The sequence below is a fragment of the Barbus barbus genome (assembly GCF_936440315.1).
Source record: "Barbus barbus genome assembly, chromosome: 30".
NCBI classification, from domain to species: domain Eukaryota; kingdom Metazoa; phylum Chordata; class Actinopteri; order Cypriniformes; family Cyprinidae; genus Barbus; species Barbus barbus.
The window spans coordinates 16,996,907-17,016,563 of NC_136758.1; the positions used below are offsets into that span (position 1 = coordinate 16,996,907).

The 19,657-nt window shown below is 36.4% G+C and overlaps 1 protein-coding gene across 1 annotated transcript; it reads right to left on the reverse strand.

The window, feature by feature from the left end:
- Window positions 1-314: 314 nt before the first annotated feature.
- Window positions 315-19,350, reverse strand: wapla (WAPL cohesin release factor a). Its single transcript, XM_079386510.1, has 20 exons — window positions 19,114-19,350; window positions 17,357-17,811; window positions 13,009-13,639; window positions 12,569-12,870; window positions 12,304-12,419; window positions 12,100-12,195; window positions 11,841-12,005; window positions 11,345-11,481; window positions 10,147-10,258; window positions 9,328-9,555; window positions 8,334-8,445; window positions 8,157-8,254; window positions 7,698-7,774; window positions 7,446-7,606; window positions 7,161-7,276; window positions 5,829-6,068; window positions 5,527-5,725; window positions 4,516-4,604; window positions 2,349-2,444; window positions 315-1,992 (listed from the first exon to the last, which is right to left on the reverse strand). The coding sequence occupies exons 2-20, from the start codon at window positions 17,787-17,789 to the stop codon at window positions 1,927-1,929; spliced, it is 3,474 nt and encodes a 1,157-aa protein (XP_079242636.1). The 5' UTR covers window positions 17,790-17,811; window positions 19,114-19,350; the 3' UTR covers window positions 315-1,926.
- Window positions 19,351-19,657: the final 307 nt, after the last annotated feature.

The following is a 19,657-nucleotide window of genomic DNA, read 5'->3' on the forward strand; positions in this document are numbered from 1 at the left end:
TTTATAATATTTATATATTTCTTGTAATTGTACTTTAACTTGATCTAAAATAATGCAATAAAGGGGGTAAAGTATAAAATAAAGAAAATTTGGTGAAAGTATTCTAGCAGTCTAACATCAAATATGTACAGAAATATTTACAATTAAAAGAAAAAAATCAGATCTGTAAATTAACTTATCGTAAAACTTGCTTAAGTTTTGCAAAATATAACAAGCTTTACTCCATATGGCTCTGCTTCAGCAAAGATCTGAAAGGAATCGAGGACACTTTTGCTTAGTTCAGTCTGAAGGATGCACTGTTTTGTTTTGTTTTTCTAAGATCTTTCAGCAGCTTCCAGCCATTCTGCAGACATACACGGGATGAAAATGTTTTTAAAAAATTAAGAAACATTTTCCTGAATCACGTCAAGAGGTAAAGAAAACAATTCATAAAATTATTAAATAATACATTTCAATTGTTCCATTATATTAAGAGTACAATTAAATTAACAGAAGATGAGTCATTCATGAACTCACTAAAACAATTTTCAAGTGCTGTCTTTTTGTTAAACATTAAAATGGAGCTCACAGCAGTCTACAAAACTAAAGAAACATTAAAAATGAAAAAAAAAAAATTGTATTTATTTTTTTTAATCAAAAGGTAACATGGTGATTCTTCACACAAAGAAGAATTAAAACTACAGAAGCCAGTGGATGATCAATGAAAATAAGCCAGAAACCCCAACAATTCTTCCCTAGGTATCCAGATAAAATCATCAAAACTTTCTGCTTGGTGTGTAGTTTTTGAAGAAATCAAACATAATAGCTTGGTTTCAGTATATGCGAAAGAAACAATGATTGATCATAAAACATCTCATAATTATAAAGCACTCTTTAAGTAGGATTTCAGGATTCCACGGTTCTTAAAAACTCACCTTAATCTGATGAATGCTTGTTTGTTTTCATATTTGCAAGGTCTTTGTCTTTGGTTCATTAGGCATCTTAGGCTTTCTTCAGACTGGCAGCAAAAAATGCAATCATCTACCTCAGATCTAATCAAAACGGTTTGTCATTTGGGACACAGCATGGATACTGCTGTTCAACAGTTTTTGGATTTTTTTTTAACAAAATACTTTTATTCTGCAAGGATGCATTAAATTAAAAAGACTAAAATAATGATTGCTGACAATTCATCTTTACCATCACAGGAATAAATTACTTTTTAAAATGTATTCAAATAGAAAACACTTATTTTGAATTGTAATCATTTCTCATAATATTACTGACCAAATAAATTCAGCCTTGGAGAGCATAAGAGACTACTTTCAAAAACATTAAAAACAAATCTTCCAGACCCCAAACAGTATATATTCCTGAATGTGTGAAATGCAGAGGTAAAGTTTCCAGTTTCTACAATTCTCAGTTCTTGTGTATGAAATTCTCTTGGGATCATCTTTACGAATGCAAATACTGCCTGCACTGTTTGAACAGTCAGTACTAAAACTCAGATCTGCGTGAAGTCTGAACAAAGCCTCAGCCCTCAGTGTTTGAAATATCAATTACTTACTTGGTTTAGTGTAACTCTTTACACTACAAACAAGGACAACTAGCTTAAAATCATTCTTTTGTTTCAAAACAGCTTAGTTTTTGTTTTACGTGAGGATCAGTGCTTCAAAAAACAAATATGCAAGCACTGAGTGCGTGTACGTGTGTGTGAGCATGAGAGAAAGAGACAGCATTTGAAAACACACAATGTAAAAACAAGCAAAAAGAAAGTGAGAGGGGGGAAAAAAAACAAAACATGAAAGTCTCTGCAGCAGGTGACGTGACCATAGCGAAGCTTAACCACCTTTACGCCGGATCTGCTGCCTCTTGTCCTGAAGGGCCTAAGGCACGTTGCCAGGTCCAGATTTATCCCACGGAAGAGTGGGAACTGCGACATCTCTGCTAACAGTGCTCAAAATAATCAATCACCCGTGAGATAGATTTCTGTCCTGTGGTTCCAACAGAACACTGATGACAGGAAAGAACAGAGAGAAGTTGAAAACTGATTGAATGTCATTAGCCAGACATGAGAGCACCGCCGCATGTTTTATAACATCAGTGGCCCCCTACACCTGGCATTACACAGCATGCACGGTGAGCAGATAACACATTAAAAGGCAGGTACTAATACAGCCAAGACACACACTGATTGGACCACTGAAACCACATTTAGATGCCTTTTCAATATCTGCATACAAGCAAGATGTACTACAGAATTTGCATTACAATTAATGATATTTTACCTCTTGTAAATTTTTAAATGTAACATGCTTGCTATTTTTAAAATGCGGAATGCAAGGTGCACAATTTTTGATTCTACTTACCGTAAGGTTCATGAAATTAAGGAATTTCTTTAGCATTTCCGTCATGATAGAGAAATCTCCCTTTGGAAGGTTTTCCCGTACGGTTTTCACATTCATCTGAGAAAGAGAAAGAAAGGATATATTTGATTTACATTTCATTTTAAATTATTTTATTAAATATCTTATATATTAACAAAACAGGAATAGATAAGTTACGTTTTTTTTTTGGTTTTTTTTACCAATTATTTTTTCTTAAGTATTTATCAAATATTTTTAATTCAAAAGTTAGGGGGCAGTAAGACATATTTTTGAAAGACATATCTTTTATTCTTACCAAGTCTGCATTTATCTGATCAAAAAAAAAAAAGGCAATTATGTGAAGTATTGTTACAATTTACAATAACTGATTTTTATTTAAATTTATTTTCAAATGTAGTTTACTCCTGTGATGGCAGAGCTGAATCTTTATCAGCCATTAATCCAGTATTAAGCGTCAAACAATCCTTCAAAAATAATTATTAATATCCTGCTTCGGTGCTCAAGAAACAACTCCTACTATTATCAATGTTGAAAAACAGTTGTTCTCCTTAATATTTTGGTGGAAATAGAGATTAATTTTTTGAAGTTTCTTTGATAAATAGAATGTTCAAAAGAACAATTCATTTAGATTTAGTTTTTTTTTGTAACATTACAAATGTTTACTGTCACTTTATCAATTTAATGTATCTTTGCTAAATAAAAGCATTCATTTCTTTCTAATACACACAAAATAAATAAATATAATACAATAAAAATAAATAAATACATTTAATGAGCCTAAACAGCAGTGCTTTTTTTACATTGTGGTGATCCTCAATAAATCCTTGGACATATCGTTTAACAACAGACTTAATTTAAAGGCTTAAAACAGGCTTTTTTTGTCACTGATCAACAGAGAAACACAATAATGTCAAAATTGTATATAGATCTTGTAGAACAAAGTGACCACATCAAATTTAAAAATTTAAAGTATCATTTATTTTAAAAGCATCTATGAACTTTAATGACAAACCTATATTATCAGTGTAGTCACAGGTTTCTATCTGAAAGTATAGTATAAAAACACCTCTATCTGTAAGGTTCAATTTCTGGTGAACCTTCTTCTCCATTTTTGTGGCACAGCATATACCATGAAGATAAAAAGAACACTCCAAGCCACTCAGTGAAAAGGTAATTTAAAAGCACAAGGCAGGGGATGGATACGAGAAAATTAAAAAAAAAAAAAAAAAAATCACAGAATAACCCTGGGAGTACTGTTAGATCCGGTAAGAAATAAAAAAAGGATTGGCACAGCTGTAAATCTACTCATGGCGAGCCTGAGGGAGCTTCAAGCTTCAGAAGAAAAGATGCGAGGGACCGTGCAGAACTGTTACCCAGTTGCCTCAGCGCTCACAGCTTCATGGGAAAGGGGTACAGAGAAAGACACTGTTAAAAATGTCATATGACATCTCAGCTAGAGTCTTCATGAAAGCATGTGGGAGACTCTGAATCCAGCTGGAGAAGATTCTGTAGTCTGATTAGATCAAAATCAAGTTTTTGGCCATCAGATTAAACGATGTGTGTAAGCTACACACTGTGCAGCATCAGAAACTCACCATCCTCACTGTGGATCATGGTGGTATCATGCCATAGAGATGCTTCTCTGCGTCAGACCCTGGAAAGCTTATGAGGTCCAACAAATGCAGCAAACGAGGGAAATTCTGAAGGAAACCTTGCAAGACTCCAGCAACATGGGAGAAGATTTGCTTCCCAGCAAGACAATAAACCCAGACACATAGCCAAAGCAACAGGAATGGCTTAAAAACAACATTAATACCCTGAAGCAGCCAAGTCAGGGTCCAGACTTCAATTGAGAATTTCTGAGTGGACATGAAAAAAAGGCTCCACTCAGGATCCTCATGCAACCAGACTGAGAGCTTGAGCAGTTTGCAGAAAAACTGCAGTGGCCAAATGGGCAAAACTGACAGAGACCCATCTACACAATCAAAGCTACATCTACTAAATACTTGTATATGCACTGACTTAACTGTAGGGGGCTCTAAAATTACAAAAATACACAAAACTAAAAAGTTGCTTTAATTAAAATCTAAGCAATTACCCAACTAGCTGCTTTCTGGAGCAATTAAAGAATGACAGAGGTGATGCTCACCGGACTCTCCTGACATAAACACCCAAGCAGAAGAGCGGAGTACGACGCCACAATACTGTCCTCCATGTGTTTCCCAGCATGCTGCAGGGCTGAAAAAGAAAGACAGGACGTTTACATAAAAGCTTGTGCCTAAACATAAAATAAAGCCAATTATAAAAAGATAAAAATACATATGGTTAAGGCAGACTATTAATATGACTAAATCATTTCATATAGCAATTTACCTTCATTTAAAGTTCATTTCAGTGAGATTTTGGCAACAAAAAAACTGAAATTTCATCCATCTGCCACTGAAAATACTGTAGTGATTGCAAAGCACCGCTCACACAGAAGACACTTTCTAATCAATCAGCATTCTGTTGGTTTTCTTGTCTGTTTGTTTTTGGGGGGTTCTTTACATGACAAACGTAAATCTGCTTTGGGAAATATCTTAAGTTGAAACGGTCTCGAGTTGAATCCACACAAGTCACAACAAGTGTTCATTTGAGTTATATCAATTAATAATTTGTACCTTTATTAGAGCTGCACGATTAATCATTAAAAGATTGTGATCTCGAGTCAAACACCCATGCGATCCCATTTTTAAATGACAATGATTCGCCCGTGTCTATTAAACCTTATACCTGAATATTCAAATCTGCATTCACGCGCTCACTCAGAGAGCAGACAGTTACCATGCTAAGGTAAAAAACAGTTTCACAAAGTCTTTTTAACTACACAGTATTATTTCTGTCTTACAGTCGTTCATATCATCACAGAAATACTGGGATGAAAGTTTATAGTTCAGATATAAACACTGACGTCTATGGTAGCGATCAAAATAGAGCAAATCCCCTTTTGAAAGCAACTGGGGCTTCAAATAAAGTTTGTGCCTTTTAAATAGACTGCAGCAATAATATTGTCACACATTATTTTGTTTAGTTCAGAATCGAGGGAGAATAGTGATCTCTATTTGAGAAAAAAAAAAAAAAAAAGTGATTCTCAATTTATCCAGAATCGTGCAGCTCTAACCTTTATTGAGGTCAAGCTCCTCTTCCTCCTCTTCTTTCTTGTCATTTGTTTCATTGGTTTCTGAGGCGACCCACTGGATCTCTCCAGATGTTTCCTTCCACTCTCCACTCTGGTCCGCCTGAGGTTTGGGCGCCTCACTTATGAGGTCATCGGTCTGTGCCTCAGCGAGCACTGCTGCTTGTTCCCGTTCAAGAAAGAGCTACACAGACAAACAGTTGGCCAATAGTTGTCAAATGTAAGGATAAACACTTGCAGGGTCATATGAAACCATCTCTCAGAACAAACACGGAGACTACAATCACCTGAACCAGAGCAGCCAGCGCATTTGACGACTTTGCTGTTGTGGGACCCTTCTCGCCCTGCGTTTTATCCTCATTCTGTTCGTCCGTCTTACTCTCCTCTTCTCCTTCTGTCTTCACATCATTCTCTGTCTTCACGTCTACCTCTGTCACCATCAGGTAGCTCAAGTCCACCTCCATATCCACAAGATAGTGTCGGTTTCTGGCACTGTACTCCACCAAATTTATCAGCAGACCCAGACCCTGAGCACAGATAAAACACCGTCACACATCCACAAGTCACGGCACATATATTCTGATGTCAAAAACACCAGCACTTCAAAACCAAGTCAATACTAAACAAAATAATAGAACCAGTCTGACAGTTGTTTAGAGTGAACATCAACAGGAGGATAAAAAAAGATGTCAAAACATTAAGCTAAAGCTAAATGAATAGTCTGTCTGGCATCTGAAAACCTGCAAAACCTTAAGCACTTACGTTTCATTCATTTGCATGTTTGTTCTATTGCTTTCATTTCATTGCTTGACATTTGTTTTGTTTTTATTAGATTTTCAATTAATGTAAACTTTAAATTAAAACCTGTTAACTTAGAACTTGAAGCAATGTTTACTTAACTGAGAAATAGCTAAAGACTACATCCCAATGTTTTAATTTAATCATACCTTCTTATAACTTATATTAGGGCTGGAGAAAATAACATGTTAATTTCTATGATTAATATTTGCTGTTTAACATTTTAAAAGTATGAACACAATTAACGCAGCATCTGCTGTCAAGCTAAATGAGAGTGGCCGACTCAGGATGGAACATGTGCACCCTGGCACACTCAGCTCACATCCTTTTTTGTAATATTTTACGTTTATACATTATAATCTTGATTTTGCTCTAGAATGTAGCATTTTTGATTTTGACAACCATGAAAAAAAGCACCATAAAAGACAATCTTCCTCTGAGCCAGGTTATTTGTTTTAATTTATGTATTAATTTAATTTACATGTATGAGTGATTCTGATTATTTCATACCTAATCCTGATTTAAAGGTTAGAATTATGACCAGTGACAGAAGAAAATTAAAACATGACCCAAACATGAAAAAAAACTTGTTTATAAACTTGGGTTTATGTAAATTTCTTTGACATTAAATAGAGTATTTGAATCACTCCTTAGCAGATTGTAAGTTACCAAAATTTTGACTGGTTTTGTTATTTTGTGCATTGATATTAATATATATAGAATAATCTTCTTTTGTTCAAAAACTATGCGATGGAATGTTTTTATTGATATTTTTGAACTTAAGATGCAGGGCTGAGTAATAAATGTCATGTGGTTCTCACCAGGACGCGAATGTCGAATCTCTGCTCCTGAGGCAAATACTGTGGGACATTCAGAACACAGTCCAGTGCTGTCTGTATGAGGCCATCCTGCTCACCTGTTTTAGTGCTGCCCCACTCTGAGAGGTCACAGCGAAAGAGAGAGAGAATGTGAGGGTTATCTTACATTCTTATCTTAACATTTATACAATTTCAGTTCTTTTCTATCGCTTCATTCCACATTCATTAACCAAATGCAGTATTTGGTGAGCACTATATAAATTCTATCCGTCACGCGCAGTGTCTCACCGTTATCATGTGTGAGGTTGAGCAGAACTCCGATAACGGCTCTCATACAGTCCTCCACGGCCTTGCCCACGTTGCTATGACTACTCTGCGGGAGGGCGGAGCTTGATGAAGAGACCTCTCGGCTGTAACGCTGTATCATCTGTTCACAATGCTGCAGGGCCCTTCACACACACAAAAAAAACAACCCCAGAATGACAAATGTCCTGTCGCACAAAGCAACACTGCGACTACACTTTCTATATCATCACACACCTTGCTGAGGACACTATGAGCTGGGACTCCTTGTAGGCGATCAGATAAGCCTGGTTCTCAGGGTTATGGACTGTAACCTTGATGTGAAAGAAAATTAGGTTTTAAATTAATTATACATATAGAAATAACATTTTCATCGAGAGATGTCAGAGGTAAAGCGTTAACTTGCAGTCAACATTTTTAAAGCCGCTAATTAGCTATAAATACATTAATTCAATTTTTATATAATATCCGTTTCATTCCGTTTGGTGCAATTTCTAAAAACTGTTCAGATCTACAGTGCAAGTATACAACAGAAAAGGACTGGTGGCCTGCAGCAATCTATATACATAAAATTAAGTAAATAAAGTCCATGTTATTAATTACAGCAGGCTATAAGTATTGCAGGTCTTTCTTTAAAGGAAATCTATTAAAATTGTTATATTTTTTTTTATTAAATGTCATCTGGTGTCCACTTACACTCTCCAGAACTCGTAAACAGCGTTCCGCTCCCCAGAGTGATGCCACCAGACTGTCTTTATCTTCTTCTTTACTCAAGTTCTCCACACACTCTTTCACTGAGGGCAAAAAACATATTTCCTGCCATTTTCTTAAAAAATCTTACAAATCAAGTACAGATAGTCTCAATTAGGGTACCTTTATCTACAATGTGGTCCAGTCCCCCAAGCAAGCGCAGTTCCTCCTTAAACCAATCTCCGGCTCGCTTCGATGTCAGAGACAGTAATGTCTCCATCGCTAAGTGACCCGTCTGAGACACAAAAAGCCACAATTTAGAAAATTGCATTTAAGCAGATGTGCATACAAAAAAGGGAGTTCTGGAGATATTTCTTTAAGGGAAAAAAAAAATAAATTCCATTTTAAAACCACTTTACATTTTAGAGATCGCTAATAAAACAGAGACTTCTATCTAAAAGGCCTGTCAGTTCAGAAATAAACCATAATTTTTTATACTTGCATACACTATCTTTAAAAAATTTGGGGTCAGTTAGATTTTATTTTTTTTTAATTCAGCAAGGATGCATTGTTTCTCAAAAGTGGCAGTAAAAACATAACTGTAAAAAAACTGTATAACTGTGCTATTCCAATTAATGCTGTTTGTGAACTTTCTGTTTCCAGTTTCCACAAAAGCAGCACAACTGTTTTCTACATAGAAATGTTTCTTATGCACCAAATCAGCATATTAGAATGATTTTTGAAGGATCATGTGACACTCAAGACTGGAGGAATGTCTGTTGAAAATTCAGATTTGCCACCACAGGAATAAAATTAATTTCTATTCAAATATATTTGAATAGAAAACATGTATATTGAACAGTCATTTTAAACTGCAATAATATTTCACAATATTACGGTTTTTAAAATCAAACTTTTGAAAGGTAGCGAATGTTAAATATGCAATGTTTATAAAGGAAAACTTGTTAAAAATACAAGAAATACCATGCATCAAAGACTGCGTTTGATTTCCTATGCTTTCTTCGCTGTTCAGTCTACTAACAAATAAACAAAGACAGATTTTTGCTGCCTGTCTGAACAAAGCCAAGGTGAATGGAAGAACACTTCTTCTAAAACATTCATTGGTTTTCTGTTGTCGGTTCTGACATCAAAGGTGTGAGAAACAGAAGTCACTCACTGTGATGTTTTCTAGGTCCAGATGTTTGTTGTGGACTGTTTCGCAGAGTTTGCGGATCTTCTCTTTAACTCGGCTCATCTCTTTAGCTGTTAACTGGTCTGCCACAGAGTCATCCTGCTCTAGTTCCAGCAGCCTGATCATCAGCTCCAGACAGGACCGGTCCAGATCCATATTTAGCCGGTCTCGGCTCAGTATGTACATCAGCGACGCTGTGCAAAGAGCCAGGTTCTGCCAGATCCAGAAGAACAGCGAGAAAGAGAGAGAGGAGGCAAATGTTCCAAACATCTTACCACAACTTTTAGGAATACACTAGCATATAGATAGCAGCATCAAAAGATGAACTAAATGCCACAAAACTTTAAAAATCAAGTTACTATGCATTATAAAAACAAGACATGGCCTTAACTGACTCTAGTGGCTTTATTCTTAACATCTGTCTCGACTCATTAAGTGGATTTAATTTATTTTTACTGAACATCCTTCAATACACAAATTCAAGTCAGGCCGAAAAAGTCAAGACAAACAGTCACGCTCCATCTGTGTAAACTGAACTAACGAGATTCACAGAGCAACGGCTCAGCGTCTGTTTGCATTTCTCCCTTGTCTGCCGGCGGAGATGATTACATATCCAATTAATGTATACTAATGAAGTAAACAAACTGTTTTATCACACAGCATTGTAGCTGTGTTCATAATGATAGAGCTGTGACAGTTTGGAATAATGCTTGGTTATACAGATTAGTTGGTTTGTTGGTAAATTAAAGAAAGTCTGTGTTTGCGTGATTGGTTTGTTGGTTAGGTGCTGAATGAGACACTCACCGGGTGCTGTTGGGCATCACTGAGCATCTTAAAGACCTGGGCCACCTTCCCTCTGGCCCTTAGGTGCATGCGGAAGCTCGGCATGGCACAGCGCGTGGCCAGACTGATTATACTACAGTCAAAAATGGAGGAGGAAAAAAGGATTAGTGGTTTATGTTATATCTTTGTGGGTAAGAATGTTTTCAAAGTACATATCTGGGGGTTCCAGTGTGCACCAGTGTTATTTTTGTTTCTATGAAAAAGCTGAGATGAAATGCAACATAAATATTACACTAAAACAAACTTCAACGAAAATTAGAAATGAGCTAAAGTACTAAAATTGAAATAAAAATACATTAAAAGGTAAAATGGAGAAAGTAAACAAAAAACGAATGCAAAAATGACAAAAACACAATTTCTAACATTTAAAAAGAGAAAATATTACTAAAACAAAAACTATATAATTAAAAAAAACTATTCAAAATATAAATAAATAACGTTGCACATATCTGCATGAGTAAACATGCATTTCCACTGCGAAAAGTCAACAGTAAAACAGCTTTTTGTTTAAGTGAACATGTCACACAGAACTGCATTTAGCTCAGGCAAGTCGTTCAGTGTCCACAGCAACAAAGCGCATTTTGCTAAATATAAGCAATATTACTATATATAAATTATGTTTTACTTACCCTGTTAGTCTCAATTACTAAATGTATGTTTACATAAAGCTGTCATATCTTGGAGCAGAAACTAATTTATAATTAGATTCAGAAGTTCATGTAAATGTTGTGTGGCAGGTACATGCTTATTATTATTTATTTTTTGAGTGTTTATTATTAGAATACATTAAGACAATTAACAGTTTAATTTAATATTTTGGGCTTTGTTGTTAATGATAACCTTTAATATAATGTGCAACAGGGCTCCCTAAACAGTTTGTAGCTTTAGATAAGAGATTTTTTATTTAAAAAATAATAATTTATTTATAGACAGAGCCACAATTTGTTCTGTATACCACCGTTTAATAAAAAAAGGGAAAAATACTTTAAATGTTTCTTAATACTAATGCAACAAAAGTGTGTTGCAAGGACAGATTTAAGGTTATATTGAGCCACTTTCATAGTTCAAATCATTATCTGTGATAGTTCAAATCACAGCTGTGATACATATGCTTGAGGTTGCAAACCACCCAGAATATTCCACTCAGTGTTAGTCTCACCTAAGGCAGCGTGTGTTGAGGGGTTGTGTGCTCTTCAGTCCCGTCTCCAGATACTCAAAGTCATCCGTGAACTCCTGATTCTCCCCAAACTCCACTACGTCATTAAAGTGCTTCACATGTTGGACCACAGTGTACAACTACACACACACACACAAACAAACACATTATTGTTATTTAAACCTAAAAAAATTGTTCTTGTTAAATGAAATAAAGATTAGATTAAGAATATTGGATAAAAAATGTAAATGAAAATGAGAAATGTTGCCTTGGCAGCTAAATGAAATAAAATAAGTTTAAGATGAAGTACAAAAATTACTAGAACTAATGAGTAAAATAAAAACATTAAAAGACAAATAGAAATATTACAATTAAAACTAAAAAATTAGGCTAATAAAACTTCTACTATAATACTAAATACATAATACTAAAATAACATTGGTTTAAGTGGACACATTTCAAAAAGAATCATTAACATTTCCCAAAGTGCAGTTCTCACCTCCTTGTGCTCCTTCCTGCATTTTAGTGCAGTGACGATGTCCTGGTATGGCACAGTGGGGATAGTGACAGACTTAATGACTTTAGGAGGAGGTGGCGGGGCTTTAAACACTCCATCATCAACATGGGAATTTGTCTCTTTGCTGCTGCTGGACACACTGGCCTTCTGCAAGAAAAACAACAACAACAACATTATGGTGTGCAAAGAGGAAATTTTGGTGCATAAAGCTCAGAGGTCATGAATGGAGTACTTTACTTACAGGAGCAGGAACAGTATGAGAGGAAGCAGGAGGAGACACTTCCTCCGCCTCGGGTTGATTCCAGTGACGAGCATTATATACGGCTTTAGCAGGAGACTGCATTAAAAACACACACACAAAAAACACAAATTTGTTATGTTAAAAATTCAAATGTAGCTTTTTAATAAAGTTACACTGTTTCTGCTAAAGCTTTTTAAGATCTACTTTTTTTGGCCCGCTGAAGATCTTGCGTCCAATCTCCTTTGACTTGTCGGTTTGCTTTCCATGTTGTTCCTTCTGTGAGGCTGTAGCTCCTGTCTCATCCAGCAAATCCTGAGAATCTGACAACAGAAAAAAAAAAGAAGACACACCATGAATCCAGAGATAGCTCTACAAATAATCGTGATCCATAATTACAGTTTACATTTCCCATCATGCTCTAATGAAATGATGAAACCATGCATCAGTGAAGAAGTGTGCTTCTGAGTACCTGTACTTAGGCTGCTTTGACTCTGTTGACTATCCTGCGAGTCATTGATCTGGGGACTGTCCACGCTGGTTGCCAAAGCTTCCATTGCTGCTTTCTTATTCTTCTTCCTCTCCTTAGCTGCTGAGTCATCCTCATCCTCACTATCGCTCTCACTCAGATCGTCAAAACCAAAGTATTTGATCTTGTAGCTGGTGCTGCCAGATGCAGTGGTGTCTCCATCTGCGTCCTGAGCCTCATTCTCCTCAAAGCCAAAAAACTCCAGTTTCGTCTCCTTTTTACTTTTACTCTGAGTGGTTCTGAACCTAAAAATTAAATTATAAAGAAAGTATGAAAAGGGAAATCCAGATGCCAATATGCTAGTTTTCTAATCAAGCAAATTACAAATTCATAAAAAATAAAACGCAAATTTGGTGAATCAAGAGAGTATGTTTATATTGTACCTAGTAGGCTTGGTAGGTTGTGTGTCCGTTTTCCTCCTAAAGGTTCCCGCCTCTCCGATGTCAGCTTGCACTGGGCTAACAAATTCATCCACACTCCTTTCCATTGAGTCCTGGATGGTCACATTACACACAGACACACAGGACGGGTGAAGAACCGTGTAGTCCCTCACTCGTCCACGACCTGCAGGCTTGACTTCAGAGCTCCCAGTGACCCCTGCAGCGGTGCTCTTCACCAGCACAGAGGCTGGTGTTGAACTCACAGCAGGAACTGGTACATCGCCGGTTCCAGAACTGTCCATCCCTTTATTCCGTGGCCGTCGGTACACTCTGTCGCTGGATGGTTTAAGAAGCGGAAGCTGCTCAAAGTCAACAGGTTGCACTGGAGGTTCAGGTTCAGCTGGGCACTGTTCTGAGCTCTTGAGCCCATCAGAAGAGTTCCCGGCCTGGGTAGAACTCCCCTCCCCGGCCCCTGGAGGAGAGTCCTCCCCGAAAGGGTCCCAATCAACAGAGATGTTTCTACTGTGGGATTTTAAGCTGGAGATCTGGGAGACTGGTTTGCTTACTGTGACACTGGATCTACTCCAGGCTCCTACAGTGCCAGTGACATGAGGTGAGGCTGGAGTCGTCATAGCTACAAAAAAGAAGAAATTGTGAAAAATAAATAAATAAAATTACCTAAGATTAGTATTTATACTTTGTTTAAATATAAACAATAGCAATATAAAAATGTATCATTAATAAAAGTGTTGTCTAATTATATAAAATAGTAGTTTAAATACACATTATAGAATTATAAAATAAAAATAGTATTGTTAAAATATAAATAATAGCAATATAAAAAATGCATATTACATTAAATTGCAATGTTGAAATAATATAATGTAATATATATATATACACACACACAGTCATGGCCAAAATGATCAGCACCCTTGTTAAATATGACCAAAGAAGGCTGTGAAAATTAATCTGCATTGTTAATCCTTTTTTTTTTTTTTTTAAATAAAAGATCAAATCACAAAAATCTAACCTTTCATTGGATAATAAGAATTTTAAATGGTGGGAAATGTCATTATGAAATAAATATTTTTTTCTCAAATACATGTTGGACACAATTATTGGCACCCCTAGAAATTCTTATGAGTAAAATATCTCTGAAATATATACCCATTCATATTCACAATTTTTAGCACTCCAGGGTGATTATGAAGATGAAATTATCCAGCCATGGCTTCCTGTTTCACAGAAATATAAATAGGAAAACAAAGCCCAAATTCCCTTAATCATCCATAACAATGAGAAAAAACAAAGAATATATTTCTGATGTGCAGCAAAAGATAATTGAGCTTGACAATTTGGTGAAGTGGCTTTAAGAAAAGAGCTAGAGCAGTGAAAATTCCCATTTCCACCATCAGGGCAATAATTAAGAATTTCCAATCAACATAAAATGTTACAAAACTGCCTGGAAGAGGACGTGTGTCTATATCGCCCTAATACACGGTGAGAAGAAGAGTTTGAGTGGCTAAAGACTCTCCAATGACCACAGCTGGAGAACTGCAGAAAATAGTTGAGTCTCGGGTCAGAAAACCTTAAAAAATAAAAGTCAAACAGCCCCTACATCACCACATGTTGTTTGGGAGGGTTTCAAGAAAAATTCTCCTCACTCATCCAAAAACAATCTCCAACATATTCAGTTATCAGACACGACTGGAACTTCAAATGGGACTGGCATGCATCTATGGTCAGATGAAACTAAAAAAAAAAAGAGCTTTTTAGCAACAAACACACAAGATGGGTTTGGTGAACACAGGGATAAAAAGTACCCTGTGTGTACAATGAAATATACAGCTGTATTTTTAATGTTGCTATATTTCTGCTGGAGGTCCTGGACATCTTGTTTAGACACATGGTATCATGGATTCTATCAAATACCAACAGATAAAAAAATCAATAAGTGAGTCAAAAAAATCAATAAGACTCTGTTAGAAATCTTATAATGGGCCATGTTTGGATCTTCCAACCGTACAATAATCCAAACACAAACCTCAAAAACAACACAAAATAGGGTCACTGAGCACAAAACCAAGCTTCTGCTATGGCCATTCTAGTCCTCGGACCTGAACCCTGTAGAACATGAGTGAGGTGAACTGAAGAGAAGAAGCACCGTCATGGAGCTGTGAATCTGAAGGATCTGGAGAGATTCTGTCTGATCTCTTGTCAAGTGTTCTCTAACCTCATCAAGGCATTATAGGAGAACATTTAGAGCTGTTAAACTGGCAAATGGAGGTTTCAAAAAGTACTGAATAAAAGGGTGCTGTTAATTGTGGCCAATGTGTATTTGAGAAAAACATTTATTTCATAATGATCAAATGGGTTAATGCAGATAAAGTTTCACAGCTTTCTTTGATCATATTTACCCAAGGTGCCGAAATTTTTGGCCATGACTGTGTATATGTATATATGTACACATATATTATATATATATATATATATATATATATATATATATATATATATATATATATATATATATATATATATATATATATATAAACCATGTTGTGTGAAATATTGCATCAAACCAAACAATAAATGTGACAACCCTGGATTGTTAAAGGGATAGTTCACACACAAATCATCATTTATTCCCCATTACAAACCCGTATGACTTTCTTTTTTTCTGTTGAACACAGTGAGAATTCAAGAACTGGATTGTAAATGAATCATTCAGTGGTTTCTGAACTGAATCAATCAATTCGTTGACCAAAAGGAACAGCTAGTTTACAAATCAGAAAACTCTACTTGTCTCATGAATCCTTCAAAGGGGAAAAAATTATTTTTTTTGTGAACAATGGCTCAAGAAGATTTGGAATATCACGCTGATCATATGAACTATTTTATAATAGCTTTATGGTGCTTTTGCATCTTTCTACAAGCTTGACAGAAGCAGTCCCCTTTAACTTCAATTTCATGGAAAAGAGTGACCATCACAATCTTCAAAATATCTTCTTTTGCATTTTTAGAAATAAAGTAATACAGGTTTGGATCGACAAAAGGGTACCTTTCCTTCAAACCCCATACTAAATGTTTCCACAGTCAGATGTAGATATAATTACTATTAGAAGTTTTATTATCCTTAGAGGGTTATCACAACCTGAGTCCTTGTTTCACTGCTCCTCTAACGGTTGTAATTAGCCTTGCTAAAGAGCCGAGGGAAAGTATGGAACTGCATAGTGCTGAAAATATCCTGCTGAGCCCCAGAGTCCATGCTAGTGTGCTTACACGAGTACCTTGACTACAGAGAGAAGACTTCAGCAGAGCTACTGCTATTCTCAGCATGGAATAAAACCAGTATAACCTGCTGCAGAAAGACAGTGACTTCACCCCACCATAGCACAATGGTGTGAGGTCATCAGAATGACTCAGACATCATAATATGGGTCTGACTGAAGTGATCTAGGTCATATTCAGTAACCTGTAATAAGACCAATAAAGCACCCTAAATTACTCCAAAGCCAAGTGCTTGAGCTTATTAGAACAACGGCACAGGCACAATGATAATTGTGTCATGACATCATTTCTTGCGTGATGACTGTCTGGGAGTTAAAAGAAACTGCAAAAACTGCGGTTATTATTTTACGGACACACTCAATAGCACCTATTTACACCTGATTTTAAAGGGACAGCTCACCCATTAATTAAAATCCTGTCTTTTATTCACCCTCATGTCATTTCAAATCCATAAGACTCTTTTCCAATCTTTGGAACACAAATTAAGATATTTTTAATATCCTCTCATTTCCGCCCAGCGATTGTGTCTCTCCAGCAGACTTGGATTAAACCGCTCGAGTCATATGGAATACTTTAACTGTGTCTTTTATGCAGCTTAAAAAATGTTTGATTTGTGGACTTTCAATGGATGGACATAAATGATGACAATATTTTAAAATATCTGAGTGTTTCGAAAATCTAAAAGCCAAAATACAAAACGTCTATCATTTTGTGATAGCAACAATCATGTCCGCCATATTAAGGGGTCGTTCCAAACCGAAGTGCTTAAAAATGGCCACTTAAAAGGGCTCTTCAGAATGAAGAATTTCGAAGGGTATAATTGATGGACACTTTAATCTCATTATTCTTTGCACAGGTTTAATTGAACCCTTCAGAGTGGAACGCAGCAACTGTGAAGGCCATACAGGTTTGGAACAACATGAGGGAGTGTAAATAAAGACAGAATTTTCATTTTTTTGGTGAACTATCCCTTTAAGATCCGTCTCAGGTAATTAACATGTTTCTGCATGAATAGTGTGTTCCACAAACAAACTTTGTTGATTGTTTAATTTCTTACCTGGGCTATTCATACCAACCACCCCAGTTCTGACGTTCAGGCTGCTTCCCAAGGAGGAAGTACCCCCGGCGGTCAACGCCGGGCCCTGAATGGGCTTTTCTGCCTGGGTCTTCAACTGCTCGTTCCCGGATCCTGCTGCATCTGAGCCTGTCTCAGATTGTGGAGTATCTCTCGATTTGACAGTTTTGGATTCGTCGTCGCTATCAAAGCCAAACGGGTCCTCTGAGCTGTCGTCATCATCAAAGCGGGGTCGTTTAGTCAGCTCAGGAACCTCCGGCTTGAACGAGGGCCGTTTGACCCCCAACTGTGCCTTATAGGTGGTCTCTCCCCATTTGGTGCTAAGCGTAGCTTTCTTACTCGAAAACACCTCATCAAACTTCGAGCTGGCCTCTCCTCCCTTCCGCGTATATGTTTTACTAAATCTGGACGTCATGTTGACGTTTGTTACATATTCTCTATAGGGAAACAGAAGACATGGAAGAATTAGAGGTCATGTCAATATCTCAACATGTAGGAACAAACAGAAGATTTGTGCAAATCACACCTTTTTTTAAAACAAACAAACAGATAAATAAACAATAATACATTCAGTTTAACCCAGTAGAGCCTAGAGTATCATATTTTATACATATATTTCTAAGTCCTCTAAATGATCAACAATCAAAACTTTGCTGAAAAACCTGTTGTACACGATCTACAACATGCCTTCAGACCTATGATTTGAGTTCATTCTTTTTTTAACCAGTAAAAATATATATTTTTTAAATGTCTTCAGGTTATAAACGTGCTGTAAAACCTTAACATAACAATTTACTAGGCTTACTTGATTATACGTGTATTTTTTAAATCATGTTTAAATGTAAGAATCAGTGCATTGATACAACAGACTTTTGAGGAATATTTATTTTTAATTGTAAAAATAAGAATTTAAATATCGTCTTAAACATTATTAAGAGATGCAGTGTGACAACTGATATTTGTGCATTTTATGTAAAGTACACCGTTATAATCTTACAAAAATACCTTTGATTTACATTTGACATCATTAGAATTATATCTTACTCTTTCTCCATATAAATAACACCTGCACCAAATTGCACATTTTCGCTCAGTTTGCGTCTCTTTCGACATTCACAAAAAAAAAACATAAAACACATTAACTTTTTTTTTATTTTAATACTTTGATTGAAGGTTGAATAAACTCTTCTATTTCTGAGTATTATTTCATTAGGCTTTACAGGGTTACCATAGTAAAAAGTCTAAAGACGGTGTAAAAAATAAAAGGAAAGAAACAAACAAACTGAGGGGTAACGTTAATATTTCTCGCGCACAGCTTCTTTATTCAACAACATGTTTCTGAAACCATTATATGGATAATAATGGTTTAAATATTAAAAAATCTTATTATTTACTCACCCCTAGGCTGTTTCAAACTTGCAAGACTTTTTTCAGAAGAACAAAAAAGAAGATTTTAGACAGATTGACACCATGACACCTCAGTCACCATTCACTTTACTTGTATGGATAAAAGATACACCGAAAGTCAATGGTGACTGAGGCTGTCAGACCCTAACATTCTGCCTAACATCTTCTTTTGTGTTCCACGACCGAAATAAAGTCACGCAGGTTTAAAGCAACACAGGGGAGAGTAAATGATGACACGTTGTGTAATTCGGGGTGAACTACACCCTCAATGACTAACATTACGAGCAGAAACATTGTTCATTTAACAGATGGTTACATGTTTGCACACTCACCGAGCCGCCGTCTTTCCTCTGGGCCTCTGTGCTCCGAGCAGCCGCTAACAGGAAGCCCAGGCGATCTGCTCAATGAGCAAAAGCGCAAAACGCGGCTGCAGCGCGGTGCAACTGGCAAAAGCACCAATTAGGCCAGATCGTGAAGTACTGCTGTTGTTTATTTGTGGAGAGCTGGATCGGTCGGACTGCGATGCGCCATTAGAGTCGCCCCTCCTTCTCCGCCCCCAACGTCGGCGTAAAGCCTAGCGTCACACCAGAACGCTGCTCGACCAATCAGAGATCCACGCATTGAACGTCCTTGCAGCAAACGGAGTTCCGATTGGATGAAATAAAAAAGAAGGCGCATTCTAATTGGAGGACCACTGCAACTTGTGGGCGTAGCTTCATGGTGAGGTCAGACAGGTCTTGAATGTTAGAAATTATTTTTTTATATTACAGCAGCAGTTGACTGTAATAGTAATGCAAACAAGCACTGTTAAAAACTTTTTTTTATGTTATTACTATGTATCAAGAACCTGGCATTATATCAAGTAAAAGTTTATTT

Excerpts from the sequence above, each read along its gene's own strand:
- wapla (XM_079386510.1), bottom strand. The coding sequence starts at position 17,789 with ATGACGTCCAGATTTAGTAAAACATATACGCGGAAGGGAGGAGAGGCC. Across the intron at positions 8,446-9,327 it reads TGGACCTAGAAAACATCACA|ACGGGTCACTTAGCGATGGA; the intron begins GTGAGTGACTTC and ends TTTGTGTCTCAG. Across the intron at positions 5,726-5,828 it reads CGCTGGCTGCTCTGGTTCAG|CTCTTTCTTGAACGGGAACA; the intron begins GTGATTGTAGTC and ends TTGTCTGTGTAG.